The 18,463-nt window shown below is 40.9% G+C and overlaps 1 protein-coding gene across 5 annotated transcripts in view; it reads right to left on the bottom strand.

The window, feature by feature from the left end:
* WDSUB1 (WD repeat, sterile alpha motif and U-box domain containing 1) overlaps window positions 1-5,496 on the bottom strand; it is a 57,412-nt gene extending 51,916 nt beyond the window's left edge. For 3 of the 5 annotated variants that reach the window (XM_024579820.4, XM_045187362.3, XM_024579819.4), the window contains exons 1-2: window positions 5,356-5,496; window positions 2,543-2,964 (exon numbers count right to left, since the gene is read on the bottom strand). In XM_024579820.4, coding sequence (XP_024435588.2) covers window positions 2,543-2,940 — 398 coding nt within the window. In that variant the 5' untranslated portion in view covers window positions 2,941-2,964; window positions 5,356-5,496. Of the gene's footprint in view, window positions 1-2,542; window positions 2,965-4,951; window positions 5,242-5,355 lie in introns of those variants that run through there. The other 2 variants (XM_045187363.3, XM_053918706.2) reach the window with 2 other exon arrangements.
* Window positions 5,497-18,463: the final 12,967 nt, after the last annotated feature.

Below are 18,463 nucleotides of genomic sequence, written 5' to 3' on the forward strand. Positions count from 1 at the left end.
GACAAATACCATATGATCTCACCTGTAAATGGTACCTAATCAACAAAACAAACAAGCGAGCAAAACAGAACCAGAGACGTGGAAATAAAGAACAAACTGACAGTAATCAGAGGGGAGGAGGGAGGTGGGTAATGGGGGAAAGAAGGGGAAGGGACAAGTCCAACAACATGTATAAAGAACCCACCGACAAAGACAACCAGGGCGGGGGGTGGTGAGAAGATTGAATGTGGGAGGTGGGAGGTGGGTAGGGCAAGGGAGAGTAATGGGGGGAAAATGGGGACAACTGTAACATAAGAACAATTAAAAATAAAAAAATCTCCAGCCCTGGCTGGTGTGGCTCAGTGGATTGAGCACTGGCCTGTGAATCAAAGGGTCACTGGTTCAATTCCCACTCAGGGCACACACCTGGCTTGCAGGCCAGGTCCCAAGTTGGGGGCGTATGAGAGGCAACCACACATTGATATTTCTCTCCCTCTCTCTCTCCCTTTCTCTAAAAGTAAATAAATAAAATCTTTAAAAAAAACCTCCAAAACTTAACATTAGTGACAATCACCAATACCAACTATAGTCACATATTTTAATAAAAAGATAAAACTATTTTTATTGAGTAACATGTGATTGGGGTCGAAGCTACTTTCAACTTTTGTTTTAAAATCACCCAGAAGCAATAGGAAGTCCTTTCACCTCCTCTTCAAGTACAAATACTTTATGAAAGGAAAATGCTGTAAACAAGTCAAAATTATCTTGGGAAGATAAAGAAGTGCTGTACTACTGTGCTAATGATACCATTTTCTCAATTAGGGAAAATAAATGAGTAAAAAACAATTAGTGCAGAGTCCCACCCAGTGCTTGAATCTATTTTAGTGTATAATTTTATGTCATTAGTCACATAGTGTATTGGGTTGGCCAAAAGACCATATGGTGTGTTCCGCAAAATGAAGGACACACTTTTCATTTTCACCAATAACTTTATTGATTTGGATATTTTGAGTATGTCAGCTATCTCCCACATGGTATAACGTTGATTGTTCTCAATTAATGTCTCAATTTGATCGCTATCAACTTCAACTGGTCTACCTGACTGCAACTCAAACGCAAAGCAAAAGACGTGTGCAGTGTACAGAGAAGGTGCTGTGGCTGATCAAACGTGTCGAAAGCGGTTTGCCCAGTTTCGTGCTGGAGGTTTCTCACTGGACGATGCTGCTCCAGGTGAAGTTGATAGAGAGCAAGACATTAATTGAGAACAATCGAGATTGTACCACAAAGGAGATAGCTGACATACTCAAAATATCCAAATCAATAGTTACTGGTGAAAATGAAAAATGTGTCTTTTATTGTATGGAAAAAACTAAAATGGACTTTTTTGCCAACCCAGTAATAAAGCATAATATGATGAAAATTTGCATATTTTCTTCCATCTTCTATATTAAAATGACTACACAAAAATTCACCAATTTTGATAAGTTTTTTTTAAATGCATGCTGATACAACAGCTGTCACAATACAATCAAACAAAATTGTTTCAAATGAAGTTAAAGACAACTAAGCGCTACTGGAGTCATCTTATGGAAAACAACAAAACGAACTTATTGGCCAACCCAATACACCAGGGAACTAATCCTATAAAGGCAGAATTCATCACCTGATATGTAAAAAAAGATTACCTAGCTGGCAGCTATAGTTCATTCATAGAATATAACTAAAGACATTTTATTCTGTGCTTTCTCTTTAAACAGTTTATAGACACCACTTGAAACACATCGCCTTCTTCAACCCAAAGACCTAAACCTAAATGAGCAACAGTTGTTTACCAGCTGGCATTTGTGGTCTGAGGGGTAGGGAGAACAGAAGGTACATCAGGCTATTTTAATTGTTAACATTTAAATGTTTATGGTTTTTAATGTACTTAATGTCACTGAATGTACACTAAAAAGTGGTAAATTTTGTTATAAACACTTCACAAAATAAAAACATAAAAGTACATAGTTTTAATGTTAAGTTTTAGCAGAAAATTACTCATGTAAATTAATTGATGTATTTTTATCCAAAAGGAGTTTACCAGGTGTTGGTTACGTTGTTTTTTAAGAAATGGTAACACAGTACCACTCTGATCACAAGGCTCTTTCTTCTGGGCTTGGTTCTCCACCCAGCAAGAATCCTCCTCAGGAAATAGTTGTGTCTTTTCACTGAGAACACTTGAGCCAATGAGCTACTAACAAAAATAAAACCTAAAATTACTAATCTTATTCAAAAGACTGTTTTCTTTGCCTCTCACTGTAAAAATATAGAAAAGTCTAACAAGAATAACCCTTATTTTACAAAACAAAGGTTGAACATTTAAAACTCTACGAGTCCAGCCAATCTGCTACAAGAATCACACTAAACGTCTGTCTTTATGACCTTCAGAAGACAGGTCAGAATATTTTTCTTTGTGATGTCTGAAAAGCATCTGATTCTTAAAGTCCTCAAAATAGTCTTTCTATTTCTTTTTTGCTAGGCCTATTAAAAGGATTGAAGACAGAAAAGTTTTAAATGGTCATACCTATGTAACTTGTATGACTGCGCATTCCACAAAACAACCGTTCCGTCAGCTGCCCCCGACACCAGACAAGTGGAGTCTGGGGAAAACCGGCAAACCCTCACAGGGCTCCCCCCGGGCTGCTCCAGCACTGCCAGCGTCTGCCCGTTTTGAGTGTTCCACAGGACAGTGGTACCATCTGTTGAACACGAAGCCAAAATATGTCCTGAAGGGGAGAAACAGCAGCAGTGAACAGCGTAGGTGTGAAACTTCAGTGGAGAGTGCGGCAATTCAGTAAAGCCACTTAGGGAGTACAGGCGAACTGTTTTGTCCAAGGAGCAAGTGGCCAAAAGGGAAGAGGAGAAGGCACAGCAGTTGACATCATCACCATGATCAGCTAATGTGTGAATCAGTTTCACCATGTTCTTCCCTTGAAGTAAAATATCCTGTAATTTTAAAATTGATAAAGGTTACTTCATCCTCGAAAGCAAATAAATCCAACTCAAATCCATACACAGACAAGGGCCAGCATCAACTTAAGAATTTTTTCACTGAAAGCCCCTGTATTTTTAAAGGGCAGTCTATCATACCAGGGATAAGGGTAATTGGGAGAGGGAAAAAACCACATTTATAAGATCAGAACCTCTGATGGTGATCGCAGGGACACTGCCATGCCAGGGAAGTTCCGTAAGTCCTAAAAAAGAGCCCTGTCAAACAGCTTCAAACTGACTTGACCTTGAACATCTAAAACCTCAGGTATTCATTTCACCTTTGAAAACTTGCCCTTGACTCATTACTTCTCCTCATGCCTCATTCCAGATTTGCTCATCTCAGACTCAAAAAGATTTTCACTACTTTAACAAACTGTCTCAGCTGCTCCTTCCACAGGATGGAACCAAGGCAACTGCTCGGCCTTTAAGACGCAGAACTGTAGGGTTCACTCATAAAAATTAACAAAAGGTTTTACTCAAAATGTAAGTGGCAATAGGTAAAGTATTGATGTCCTGGTTTGTCATCTTGTGTAATTAAGAATAAAATGATAGAAGAGATTTGAGGTAAGAACCAACCAAATTAATAAATCCAGGAAACCAAGGGAAGGAAGGTGACAAATTCATAATGAAATCCAAACTCCTCACCGGGGCTTACAAAGCCACATTCTTTCTCTCTCACTTCTGTCTAGCCTCCCTGGTCAAAAAGACTCTGGGTCTTTGATCTTCATAAAGCACTGTTCTTAATTGGAAATCCTCTTCCCTTGTCTCTTGGGATCCTATTTCTCATTTAAATCTCAATTTCAGTGTCCCTTTTCAGAGAGGATTTCCCTATCTAACCAGCCATTCTCTAGCCTAGCACATCAGTCCCCAGGGTACCAATTACCACCACCTGATGTACTGTATTCTGTCGTGTATAATGTGCCCTTGTGTGCCCTATACACGGGATTATTACACCTATTATTATACCCGTATTTAATCATTACACTCATGTATAACGTGCATCTTTATTTTTCCCCCCAAAATTTGGGCAAAAGTGCTTATTATACATGGCAAAATACACACTTATTATTTGTCTCTCCCCATTAGAATGTAAACTCTAATGGAGAAGTCTTGTTCCTCTGGCTCCTTGCTGTATCCATAGCATGTAAAACAGTGTCAGGAACATTCTGTGCTCAAATAAATATTTGTTGAAAATTTGCTCTTTCCAAATCCAAGGGAGTTCTAGCATTGAAATATTATGTGAACATAACGCAAAATGAGAAAATTTAAAATAAAACTATCAATACTTAAAAAAAATCCTGACAGTGGAAAAATGGTGTAGAATTGAAGTAATTAATACTCAGTCCTGAAGGGCATAACCCTGGATTGTAAAATACATAATTTCCTGTTCTAATCTTATTTACACAAATCTCTATAAAAAAGATGGAGCGTACCTTTTCCCATTTTCATCTTACCCCCAAAATTCAACCTCTTTACAAACATAAACTCCAATAAAGCTTAACGCGCGCGCGCACGCGCACACACGCACACACACTACAACGTGTAAAATCCTGGTGGATTATCATCTATTTTTGCACTGAAAACAAGCAAGATCAAGATGGGGTGGTACTTTCTGGCGAACTCCCAAATCCCAATTATGCAAGCGTACATACATAATTTCCCAAACAAATTTTGGCTTCCTCACCCTTGTGGCACCAGCTCCCTTTGCACTTAGAGGCCATACAATCCAAGGACAGAGATCTAATCAGCCTAACGGTTTACTTTGGAAAGCACTCTCAAGCCTCGGGGTCTGGGTGTCCACTAAGGCCTCAGCTGTCACGCCAGAGGCTCAACACCCGGACAAACCGAGTCAACTCTCCGGTGTCAACACACGAATCCCCATCTAATCCAAAGCAAACGCGTAAAGTGCCAAGAATCCCCCCAAATATAGCCCAGGACTTACTCTTCCCGCACGCAGGGACCAAGCTTGTGCCCAACTCTGACAGCCAGCGGGGCCTCAGCGGACTGAGCGACCCAGGAGGGAGGGCAGCCTTAGTGCCCCGCGCTCATCCCGCAGCCGGCGGGGACCCCGGCCTTTCCGGGCGCGGGGACCGGGGCTCGCGCGGGGCCCAGCTGGGCCGCGCACGCAATGCCAGCAGGCCCCGGCCCACTCGCGAGCGGAGGCCGCACGACAGGGCCTCCCTCCCGCCCGCGTCCGGGCCCGTTCCTGCCGCGCACTTAGACCCAGGCGCCCAGAAGCGGAGTGTTCTGCCAGCCCAAGCGTGGAGCCCCGCAAGCTGACCCCGGTTGCGATCCCCCACCCGCCGCTGCCGCAGTTAAAAGGGCCCGGGGCGCAGCCCCTCTCACCTGGAACCCTAATGCCTTGAGGGATCCGCCCTCAGGTGCTGCCCTAGAGGCGCGGGGCTCTGGACCCGCAGGTGAGACGAGGGTGTGGCCGGCGCAGGTGCGGCGGGAGGGGCTGGCGCCCGCGCAAAACTAAAACAAATGAACAGGCTCCGCCCCCGGGACGGAGCGCGTCTCGGCGCATGCGTGCTCTTCCGGTCTCCCAGGGGGAGGTGTCTAAGCTCTCGCTCTGGGATCCACGAGTCCAGGTTGGAGAAGAATCTTCGTTGCAGTTTGTTCCCAGATGAGGAAGCTGAGGTCCCAAGGTCTAGGGAGTGCCTGAAATACGGTTTTACCGGAGACACTATTAAATATCCGGTTAGCCCCGACGCGTGTAGCTCAGTGGAGCGTCCGTCGCCGGGCAAACCTAAAGGTCTCTGGTTCGGTTTGGACTCAGGCCCGGATTGCGGGCGAGGTCCCCGGTTGAGGACGTGGGAGAGGCCACGGATCGATGTCCCTTTTCGATGTTTGTCTCCCTTTTTCTACCCTCCTCTCTCAAAAAATAAATTTTAAAAAATAAGAATATCCAGTTATTCCAGCTCTAAGATAATGAACCTCCTTCCTCTCCGTAGTCCTCCACCCTGCTGGGTGTGTGCTCTCACTCACCTCCCTGACTGGGCTCTTCCGTTTAGGCCGCTCTGCCCTTTGCGGTCCATTATGGGGGTCTTCTGCCACCCATCACCTTTATGCTCAGGTTTCCCAAATCTGTTTCCAGGGCAGGCTGCTCCCCACCCCCACCCGTGGGCCACCGCCCTGCAGTTCCCGCTGTCCACTGGACTGTCCGGGTGGATATCCTGGATCACCTGAACTCGATGTGCGTTTCTTCCAGCCTTTCAGATTGTTTCCTAGACTCACAGGTGGACCGAGGTTTCGATGTGTAATTGACTACAAGGTGTTCTTGCCAACAACCCCTTTTGAGATTAAAAAGTCCAGAAAAAAGTTTGGAGACATGACACAGTGGAGGGCTATGTTCAGATGAAAATCAAAGATACACATAGATTTTACTTTTTTAAAAAGGCTTTATTTATTTTTAGAGAGAGGGGGAGGGAGGAAGAGGGAAACATCAGTGTGTGGTTGCCTCTCAGGTGCCCCCTACTGGGGGCCTGGCCGGCAACCCAGGCATATGTCCTTATTGGGAATCAAACCCATGACCCTTTGGTTCGCAGGCTCAGTGCTCAATCCACTGAGCCCCACCAGTCAGGGCATATGGATTTTACTTTTAATCCTTACAACTTCGGGGGGGGAGGTGTTGTTGTTTGTTTTTTAATGAGGGAACATAAAATTACCAACCTGAAGAAACCCAAAGTCATATATTTAAAGTGATAATCCAAAATGATCAAATTAAAAATGAAATTGAGATAGATGGAAACGATTTGTAATGAAAAAGGACAAAAAATAAAGAGATTGAAATTTACGATTTTGAGATGTTCCTGTGGTTTTTAAACTAACAAGTGCATCATGACTGAGACTTTGAACACTTAATTACATACCAAGTACTCCCCAAACAGTACTTTTCTCAAAAATAGTTTGATTGCAAAAATAATAGAGCTCTGACGCGGATCCTGGCCAGCAGGATCCATTGTGGTTGCTATATACACATACACACGGACTGCAGAAATCCTGTGGAGAAAAAGGGACAGCATGGCCGCTCTCCAAGTTAAAGAGAGGGTCCCTGACCCCCGCCTGGACAGGCTTTTATTGTTTTTCTGGGCACATTACATTGAGGGCAATCCTCATTTACCATGCACAGGTTCACCGATTACCTTTTAAGGAGGACAAAGGACAGGACACTGCTAATTACTTCAAAGAGGAGGATGTTACAGCTCAAGGGGGAAGTTGCTCACACTCCATACGTGGGTGGTTTAGCACAGACTTTAGGAAGATGAAGATACTCAGTAAACATTTGCTGCCTCAATTCAGGATGAGGGAGTTTCAGCAAAAGCAAGTCTCATAGCAGCCTAGGTACAATGCAGGCCTGATTTCCCACTGGAGAACCTATCCAGGGACGTGGGTCCTGCCCAACAACCTCACTCCCCACTGGCTTTTCCGAGTGGGGGCTGAGCCACATTTCCCACGCTTGGAACGGTTCCCCACAGAGCTCTTTGTAGGAAATACAGAAAACATAAATAAGAAAAAGAGTCAGTAACTGCACCACTCAAAGATAACCCATTCAAAGATAACATTTCCTTACAAAGTCCTGCAAACTGTCTTTTAAAACTTAATTTGTATCTTGAGCCTTTTCTACGTCTAAAATTTCTTCGGTATTTTAATGAATTTTTTCTGCCTAATGGTCCACATTTCCAGAAACACGACATAATCTAACATTTTCCTGTTGTTGGATGGTTGTTTCAATGTTTGTACTTATTATAAATGATAATGGATTAAACAGCTTTGTACATAAATATTTATGCACTCTCAAACATGTACTAAGAAAATTGTTAAATAGAAATGGAATTACTAGGCATGAGTTTAAAGATTCTTAATAAATATTGCCATATTGTTTTTCAGAGAGGTTGGTTTACACTTTCAGCAACATATGGTTGTGTGCCTGTCTCTCCAAATTCTTGACAGATTTGAGCAATATTTTTTATCTTCACTAATTCGATGACTAAAATTGGTTATAATATTCTTTAAGTAAAACGTGTACAAGAACCCCTTGCCTGCATAGGAACCCCTGCCAGTAATTTAGCATGGAGACCTCACGGCCAATATGGTCAGCTTTCCCTGTCCTGCAAGGAAAAGCAGCTTCAAAAGGGGGGCTTTATTATAGCTGCTCTCTAGTTGACCAGTTTGCAATCCAGGAGATGTTAAATAACTTGCCAGGATACGAGAGAAACATTGTAAGAATTTATAAAGATCTTTGATCACATGAGTTAACTGGTTACCTTATCTGACGGGACAGTGTCAAAATAGTTGAACTTTGCAATGGAATATTATAGATTTGAATATTTTATGCATTCTTGAATTATGTAACTGGTAGTTAACCCTATTTTATCATTAATTTCTGGTTCCACTCCTTGTAATAATGCCACTTGAGGAATATAGAAAACAATTTTAAATGATATATTTAAAGAAAAAGTAACTGTTCAATTAAATAGTAAGCAATACGTGCTCTTGAAATACAATTGCAGTGGGAACAGATAAGTGTGAAGCAATGAGTGAGTCACCTATTACTAAAACGTATGATCGAGAGTAGCCCAGAGTCAAAGGAGAAAGGCACTAGAGTAATTGAAAAGGTGGGTGTAAGAATGGGTCTTAAGTAGGCTTGAAGAGTGGGCCAGCTGAGGGATAAGCTTGGGAAACACCCAGTTTTCACAGTAAATACTCAGGGATGTGGGTGTTTTGTTTTGTTTTGTTTTGTTTTGTTTTCTTGCAGGCAAACCCACGGCCAGGGTTTCCAGAATAGTTGGGAAGTGTAGAGTATAAGATGTATTAACTCCCTTGCGTGTTGTTTCCAAAATTGTATCAAGTTCAACACACATGATATGTGCATTTGTGTGTGTATATTATTAGGGTGAACCGTTCCAAGCGTGGGAAATGTGGCCCAGCCACCCTTGGAAAAGCCAGTGGGGAGCGAGGTTGGTCGGGCAGGACCCACGCCCACAGATAGGTTCTCCCGTGGGGAATCAGGCCTGCACTGTACCTAGGCTGCTATGAGACTTGTTTTGCTAAAACTCCCTCACCCTGGATTGAGGCAGCAAATGCTTACTGAGTATCTTTAACTTCCTAAAGTCTGTGCTAAACCACCCAAGTATGGAATGTAACCAGTTCAACTACTTTCCCCCTTGAGCTGTAACATCCTTCTCTTTGAATTAGCAGTATTCTGTCCTTTGTTGTCTGTAAAGGGTAAATCACCTACAGTGAACCTGTGCATAGTAAGTGAGGACCATCCTCGATGTAATGTGCCCAGCAAAGCAATAAAAGCCTGTCCAGGCAGGGGTCGGGCTCTCTTGGGCTCTCTCTAGCCCTCTCCCCCGCTCTCACTTAGAGAGTGGCCATGCTTTCCCTTTTTCTCCACAGGATTTCTGTAGTCTGTGTGTATTTGTCTATTGCTGCCACAACACAGGATCCTGCGGGCCGGGATCCTCATCATATTATACTTCAAAAAGCTTTTAAAAATCAAGCAAAAAAGAAAAAGAACTCATGGACACAGACAATTTTGTGCTGATTGCCGGGGAGGGGGAGGGAGGTGAGTAGAGGTGGAAGAGGGTATAAGGGGGATAAATGGTAATGGGAAAAATACAATAAAAATAAACATACACTATGCTGAATATGTGAAACTAATACAAAATAATATTAAATGTAAACTGTAATTAGGAAAAATTAAAACAAAAACTAAACATGCATGACAATCTCAAAAGATCATATGCTCACTCACTGACATATTTTGTGATTGCATTTATATAACATTCTCCAAATAACAAAATTTTAGAGATGAAGAACAGACCAGTGGTTGCCAGGGGGCGGAGATGGCTGTGCGGAGAATGGGCGTATGATTATAAAAGGGTGCCATGAGGGAGATCTTTGTGGTGACAACTAGCTCTGCATTCTGGTTGTGGTGACAGTTACATGAATCTATACATGCCATAAAATGAACGGAATTATACGAGGGCGTGTATCAATGTCAGTGTGCTTGTTTGACGGTGTACTGTAATTAAGACGGAACAGTTGGGGGAAACGGTGAGGAGCACACGGGGCCGCTCTGTAGTATCGTTACGACTTGATGTGAAACTGATTTTTTCAAAATAAAAATGAAAAAAACAAGAGCATCCAAGAGAATGGTGCAGGGGTTCTCTCAGGATGATGCAGTCATTCACTCTCCATACCTGGTACCACCCACAGTGCCGCTGTGGGGAACTTGGAGGATCTGAGGCACTAAGTCTGGGGCGTGCTGTTATCCTCTGCATTGTGGAATGTTCTCTGAACTCCCTTTATCCTTTGACATTAAATAAGCTTTACACCCTCTAACTGGCCCTCTTTCCCTTCCATTACCAAGTAATGAGAGTTGAGCACAGTTCTTTAAGTTGGCGGGCCATGTACAGGGTGGGGGAAAAGTAGGTTTACAATTGTGACCACGTGAAGCACAGAGTTTGTTCTTGTATTATTTATTAATTATGATATTATTTTCCATATAAACTGTAAATCTACTTTTGCCCCACCCTATATATAAAGGAAAGGCCCAGAGGCTGCCAAACAAAGGGTGAGGAAGACTGAAGCTGGGCACAGTGAGAACTGCCTGATGGGAGAAACTGTGCACGTGGCTGCAAATGCAAATGCTAGAAAGAAACGTGGCACGCCTGGGACACTGGTGCGTTTCAGTTGAGACCTCTCTTCCTCTTTGACAGAAGACACTTTTCTTGTTTACAGATGTTTAAGTTCCAACTTCCCATAATTTAAGTTTTTCTTATTTCTGCTGTCTCAAATTCTTTATTTTCCAATATCTTCTTATTAATTCTCTTCTAGAAACTTCAGGATGTTAAAATGCATTTTTGGAAACATACTCCACATTTTTGGCTTCATATTAATGGTTTAGGATTACATAAGAAAATATGACATTGTCGAATCAAATTCACTTAACAATAGTCTGCCTTACAGAGCTTACAAATCGCGTCTCCTATTCACTGTAGATGGAACACAGCGTTTTGATGGCACCAGTCTATGCCGTACCAGAACATCTGTCAATTAATGACCAGACAGAATTAGGTCTGTGTTTTAACCTGATTGTTTGCTATCAATATTTTTCCCGCTTTTCATTAATAACTTTCAAACTGAATTTTCCATAAAGGAAATCAAGGCATTCCTTTAGTTTTTCTTTCTTCTGTAATTCAAAGAAGGAAGCGTGCTTATACTTAAAATAATGATAAAATGTCATACCGAATGTGGAAAAGTCTACTTTTCAAAAATGACTACAACAATATTTACCACACTTCATGCTCTTCCAGGACTTTGCCACTCGCTCATCAAGAAGTGAGGTTATGTCCCTTCCCCTTGATTTGCGCGGCTATTAAGACCGCCTCAACTCACAGAGTACACACGCAATTTCCGAATCGAGGGCGCGAAGGCAATACCGCCCTCGGCTCACTCTCCCTGCGCACTCAGCCGCCATGCTGGAAGGAGTCAGCGAAGTCCACATTGCTTCCTTTACATGCCACGGATTATCCTAATAATTTTTCCCAAGTAGTTGAAGTTAAATAGAAGCCCTGTCGCTAATAAGTGTAATCTAAATGACACCATTTCTATTATTTGAAGACAGGGTAGCTGAAGTGACACCGTGGAATATGTACATGACGCCACAGAGGTCATGATGCTGCAGAAGACTTTGATCAACTGGAAGACAACTTAACTTAGCCAACGTGGCAACCAGTACACTCGGACATAAAGTATTTTTAAAGGAAATGTAATAGTAGATATTTAACACACTCAATATATAATCAGTGAATTTATGTATATGTGACATTTACAGTTACCCACATTTTTTCATATACTAAAGAGGTATTTTTAAGGAAATACTAATTAGCAATTTGCACCAGGAACCCAAATATGAGTAGGTGAACTATTATGATAGTCTTGATAGTGTTCAAATTTAAAACTTGGTATTATAAATGCCTAGAACTATACAGAAGCCCTTATTGAGTTGTCTCTGATAGGAGGTATGTTATCAAATGATGTGCTCCAGCTACAACAAATCTTATAGTTTGATGAAGCTAATAAATAGCACCTGTTTTTCCCACCTGAATTCCAAGCCAACATAGAGAGGCAAAGGAGAAAAGAATTGGAAATCAAAACACTCCCTTTAACATTGCAAATGTCTAGGCTGGAGGCATGGGTGAGAGATTCCAAACAGTGGGCTTCCTAATTCTGAACCCCAGAATTAACACACCCAGTCACAGGGAACACAGGAAAATTTACTGGGCAGAGGTTTTGCTGCCAGGCTTACCGCCGAGCCCACGGCGACCAGAGTCCATGCTCCTGTAGCTGAGACAGAGAGTGGAGGGGCACTGTGCCCTACCGACTCTGTTAGCCTCACCCGCTGTTAGAGAGTGGAGGCAGAGAGGAGTGAACTGATGTCCTTTCACGTGGAAACACAAACTCAGGAATAAAAGCTACTCCAACCCCAAACACTTGGCAGCTTTTTCTTTTCTTACCTTAACCCATTGAGCCAGCCAGGAGTGTGGCCATCGTTGAAGGTACGGTTGGGGGTGGGGGGAGTGAAGGGAGGGAAGTCTGGATTTTCTGGACTGTCTTGCCACTAACCTTCATAAAGTCACTCCTCTAATGCCAACTATTATTCTTTTGTGAGCTATTTTTAATCAATAGAGGTCAATGTTGATTTTGCTCCAGAAAGCTCTGAAATGGACCAGAAGTGTATTGTTTAAATGGATTCTAAGCCATTCTAAACTCAAACCCTAACATTTTCTCCCCAAACTAGTTCTGATTCTAAAATTATGTGCCGCCATATTGTCCAAATTTGCTTATGAGAGGTTCTCTTAGGTAGCAGCTAGGAATGAATGGCCAAAGGGGAAATAAAGGCAGAACCCTCGCCATTACAACCTAACAAAGAACTTAATACAGAAGGCTAGAAGCAAGAGGAACACGTGTCTCACCAATTAACACAGCAGTCCAGAGCTCAGTTTAAGATTGCTGGGTGTCTGGAGCATTGCAAGCAAAATAGCGCAGGAGGGGAGAGTCCTTGAGACTGTGCTGAGAAGAGGGGCTTCTGTAACAATTTCACTAAGATTGCCAGGCGTTCCAAACATCACAAGCAGGAATAGCACAGGAGGGAGGGAAGGGAGTTCTTGAGATTCTGTGCTGGGAAAGAGAGCCTTTGTAACAATTTCACTAGGACAAAGAGACTTTACTGAGAAAGCCTCTGCACATTATTCCCAAGATTTAGAGGGGGGAGAAGAAGGAAGAACCTAGAAGCCGGCTGAGTTATATAATCCCTGAGCCCCAATAGTCAGTGTACTTAGATTAGCTAAGTACCCACTTGTAGCTTCGGCTTAAGTGTACAGAATGAACTTGCTAACAACTTTATTTCCTCTACAGGTGGGGCATTTGGACTAGCTGGGTGCCTGCTTACAGATTTGTGCTCGTACGTGTTTCATAAATTTGCCATCTCATTTCCACTGTATGTGTTTGCCTCTTTGATTGAGTTATTGCCTCGTGAGAGAGACAAAAACCGAGGCAGGGGAGGGAGCCTCTTGAGTCATGTCTCTCCCCATCCATAACAGTTCTACGAGATGAAATGACTAAATTAAGATACTGCAGTAACAAAATTACCAAAATATAATGAACATAGACTGCTTCTCATTATGAAATTCGCAGGGTGAAATTAAAGACCAAAGGTTACTTGAAAATTAAAATCCAAAGTTATAAAAATGGAAAGGAATTTAAGTACATCAAATCCCCTCATCCAAAGAAAACTACCCAGACATTTGTTTTTCTGACTTGTCTCATGGAGATTTCCAAGGTGACAAATATGAAGTCAATATTTCTAGGACAAAAGCTTTCACTGTTTAAAGTCTTTCTCACCTTTTTCTATTTAGAATAATTATGCCCAAGAGATATTTCTATCAGACCAATATGTACAAGGATATGACTCTTTAATATGACGCATTTTCCCTGTGACTTCCTAATTTCTCAGGCATATTCCCTTAGGAATCAGGCAACATGTGACCACATCTACAATAACTGTCTCACCTTGAAACTCTACAGTGAGCCAATGAGTCTTTTGTTTTTAAACAGCTTAATTGATGTATAGCATATGCCATATAGTTCACTCCTTTACATTATACAATCGATAGTTTTTACTATATTTACAGAGATTATCACCACACTAATTTTAGAACATTTTTGTTTTTGTTGAACTTTCTTGAAGGTCCCATTTGCAACACAAACTTTTAATTTACATGAAGTTCAGTTTATTTATTTAGTTGTTTTGGTCACTTGTGCTTTTGGTAGAGTATACGAGAAGGCCTTGCCTAACTCAAGGTCACAAATACTTACTTAATCTTATGCACTTTTTTTTTTGCAAGTACATTCCTTTTTATTTTGATTTAAAACAAATGTTTTTGATTACTTTTTACATATTACACTTTATGATATTGTTTTGTATCACTTTCAGGTGTTCAGCGTAGTGGCGACAATCATGTACTTTATGAAGTGTTCCTATGCATCCTTCTAAGAGTTTTTATAGTTTTTGCTTCTACATTTAGGTCTGTGATCTATGGGGTTAATTTTTGTATGTGGAGAGGTCCAGCTTTATTCTTTTGTGTGTGGGTGTCCAGTTATTCCAGCACCATTTGTTGTAAAGACTGTTTCCCCCTTTTGAATTGCCTTGGCATCCTTGTCCGAATCAAGTGGACGTAAAAATGTGGGTTTGCTCCTGGACACCTTATACTAGCACCATACTGTCTGGATTAATGCCACTTTCAGTGCATTTTGAAATTGGTGAGTGTAAGTCCTCTGATTTTGTTCTTTTTCAAGATTGTTTGGGCTATTTTTGTCTTCTGAATTTCTATATAAATTTTAAGAATAGCTTGTCAATTTCTGCCAAAGAGCCATCTGGGATATTGATAGGCATTGTGAATTTGAAGACCAATTTGAGGATTATTGTCATCTTAACAATATTAAGTCTTCCAATCCATGAACATGGTGTGTCTTTCCATTTGTTTAGGTTTTCTTCAATTCCCACAGTGTTTTAGTCTACAGGGCACACATTTGCACTTTTGTTAAATTATTCCCAAGTATTTTATTCTTTTGATGCTATTATAATGGAAGATTTTATTTTCAGATTTTTCATTGCTAGTATATGGAAAAACAATAGATTTTTGTGCACTGATCTTGTAGCATGCAACCTTGCTGAACTTGTTACTGAAGACATAAGGTTATCTTATTTTATGGATTTCTTACGATTTTCTGTATATAAGGTCATGTCATCTGCAAATGGAGATAGTTTCACATCTTCCTTCCCATCCGGATGCCTTTTCTTTTCCTTGCCTAATTGCCCTGGATAGACTGTCCAGTATAATGTTGACTAGAAGTGTGAGTGGACATCCCTGTTTATTCCCAATGTGAGAGGGGAAAGCATTGCCTCTTTCACCATTGAACTTTATAGGACGAGTATGTGTTCTGTCAATGTCCTTTATCTGTTTGATATTCTTTCTATGCCACTTGTTTTATCATTAAAAGGTGTTGGATTTTGTCAAATGCTTTTCCTGAATCTATTTATATAATCATGTTGTATTTGTTACTCTATTGACATAGCATATTATATTGATTTTTGAATGTTAAACTAAGCTTGCATTCCTGGGATAAATTCCACCTGGTCATGGTATGTAATTCTTATTCTGTATTTCTGGATTTGGTTTGCTAGTATCTTTATGAGGATTTTTGCATGTATACACATTGGCCTCTAGTTTCCTTTTCTTGTGATATGCTTGATTTAGGTATTAGGGTAATACTGGCCTCATAAAATGACTTAGGAAGTGTTTGTGAAGAATTGGTATGAGTTCTTAAACGTTTGGTAGAATTCAGTGGTGAAGCCATCTGGGGCTCGGCTTATGTTGTAGAATTTTTAAAATTCAATCTCTTGTTTTATAGGTATATTTGGATTTTTTCTTGAGTCAGTTGCAGTAGTTTGTGTTTTCCAGGATTTTGTCCATTATCACGCAAATGATCTAACTTGTTGGCATTCACTTGTTCATAGTAGTCACTTATAATCCTTTTTATTCTGTACGTGAGTAGCAATGTCCCCTCATTTTTGATTTTAGTATTTTGAGTCCTTTTTTCTCAGCCAGTTTAGGGAAAGCTTTGTCAATTTGGTTGATCTTTCAAAGAACCCATTTTTGGTTTAACTGATTTTCTCTCTTCTTTTTGTATTGTTCCATTAATGTCTGCGGTAATCATTATTTCTTTCCTTCTGCTTGCTTTAGGTTTAGTTTGCTTTTCTTTTTCTAATGGAAGTTGGGTTATGGATTTGCAATCTGTTTTCTTGTTTTTTTTCCACATAGGTATTTACAACAATAAATATCCCTCTAAGCACTGCTTTGGCCAAAGCCCAGTAATTCTTTGTGTTTAAAGTCTACCATTCCTATCATGCTTCTTTAGGTGAATTACAATTCGAGTCTCCAAATAACCTAAGGCATCTTCCACACAAATTCACAGCATCCCAAAGTTTCACTGGGTCCCCCTGTCCCTCCATTTTTCTGGGTGTCTCTGTGTTTTTCAACATTACATTTCTCAAAAGCAGTATTTCCCCTTTGAATTTAGGGTGATATTAGCAGCCTTTTCTGACCAGGACAGATTACTCCAGTCCAATCTACTTGCTTTCTCAAGATCCTCTTAATCTTTGATCATACTTTACTCTATTGTACACTCTAGTTTTTTTTCTAGGACTCCTTCTTAAGTGATGGGATATAGAAGAAGTGGGGTATTAAGCCTTACTGGGCATATTTTTTTCCTCTTGTCATCCAACAGTTTGATAGCCAGTCTGAGCATCAGGATAGGCTGAGACATGGTGTAGTTACAACGAACCCCAAACTCAATGACCTAAAACAAGAAAGGGTTATTTCTTGCTTCTGCTCTGTGTCCATTGTGAATTGGTAGGGAATTCTGTTCACCATAGTTAATCAAGAACTAGGCTAACAGACCGTGAGTCATTTTGAATGTTACCAGTTATTGTGCCAGAGGGAAAAGAGAGAAATCAAATGCTTGGCCAGCAAGAGACACATACTTGCATTCAGATCTCTTTGGCCAGAACTAGATGTCAAATGGCCACACTCAACCAAAAGGGGTCTAGGACATACAATCACAACATGTGCCTAGGAAGATGGAAACCTAGAAGTCTCTGATATTACGGCATTAATGTCTCTACCAGATGGCAGATGTTCCTTTTGAAAGTAAATGAGATCAAAGTTAGAGTCCCTCTTGAAAGGGACTGAGGTCAAAGTTAAAGACCAGAGATCTAGAGAGTTACAAAGAAATTCCACTTTATATTAGATGACTCACTCTTTTTCACGTATTGAATTTACCTGGGACCTGTTGGTTAGGCCCTTTATTTACTGACATGATCCTCTTCAACATGCTCCAGAAAAGGGCTATATTCTGTCAGAACATCACCAAGCTTGACGATATCATTATAAAGTAATATGATTGCACATCGATGAATTATAGTGCAAATATACATACAATAAGAACTATCCTTTTGAAAACAATCATTTGGGTCAATTCCATAATAGTGGTTACCTAAAATATATTTCGAACCCCAATTGTGAATTGCTTTCAGAGTGTGGCTCATTCTTTTGAATATCCTCCTTGATTGGAAGGCTTTATTGGCAAAGTTTTATTGAGTACCTTTAATATGTCAGGCATTATACTAGATGCTGGGTGTTGAATAAAAATGTGTAAGACACAATCTCCTGAGGAACTATGTTGGGTGAGAATGGGAGATACACAGCCCATAACAGCAATACCCTTAGTTATGGGGGAATATGAACTCCTGCTGTTCATAGAAATTTTGAAAGAAGAAGAAAGCCAATTACATCCATAAACAATGGACAAGAATCTCTATGCATACAACAAGAACATGTCAATAAACAGATGACTCATGTTGTCTAAGTTTGAAAGTATCCAGAATTCCAATCAGATGACCAGATAAAACTTTAAATAGGCAGAACTAGAAAATGTGGTAAGAAATTTGAGCTATTTTAATTTCTCAGGAGCAAAAATGGGGATGGGCATCATGAAACAGAACGGGAGAGGCTGAGGGGCAAAATGTTCTGTTTATGTGCATTGTTGCATTGTCTGTTTATGTACGACCCCCTGAAGTTGTCAGGTGCAGAGACTCCACTGCGGTGTTGTGGAGAAGGGCTGGTTCCCCCGCCCCCACCAACAGCTGGATGACACACTCCTCAGTGCGTCCTTCCCATTGTATTGATTCTGTGCTCACCTGGCATCTTTCAGGTGATTCAATATCTCTGGAAAGCAGATAGGGTTAGATACAATATTTACATTAAAAAAACCCTACAAAAAGTCAAATCAAAGTTGAAGCAGGTAATATGACTGGAGAAAC

This window comes from Desmodus rotundus, chromosome 2, assembly GCF_022682495.2.
Source record: "Desmodus rotundus isolate HL8 chromosome 2, HLdesRot8A.1, whole genome shotgun sequence".
NCBI lineage: Eukaryota > Metazoa > Chordata > Mammalia > Chiroptera > Phyllostomidae > Desmodus > Desmodus rotundus.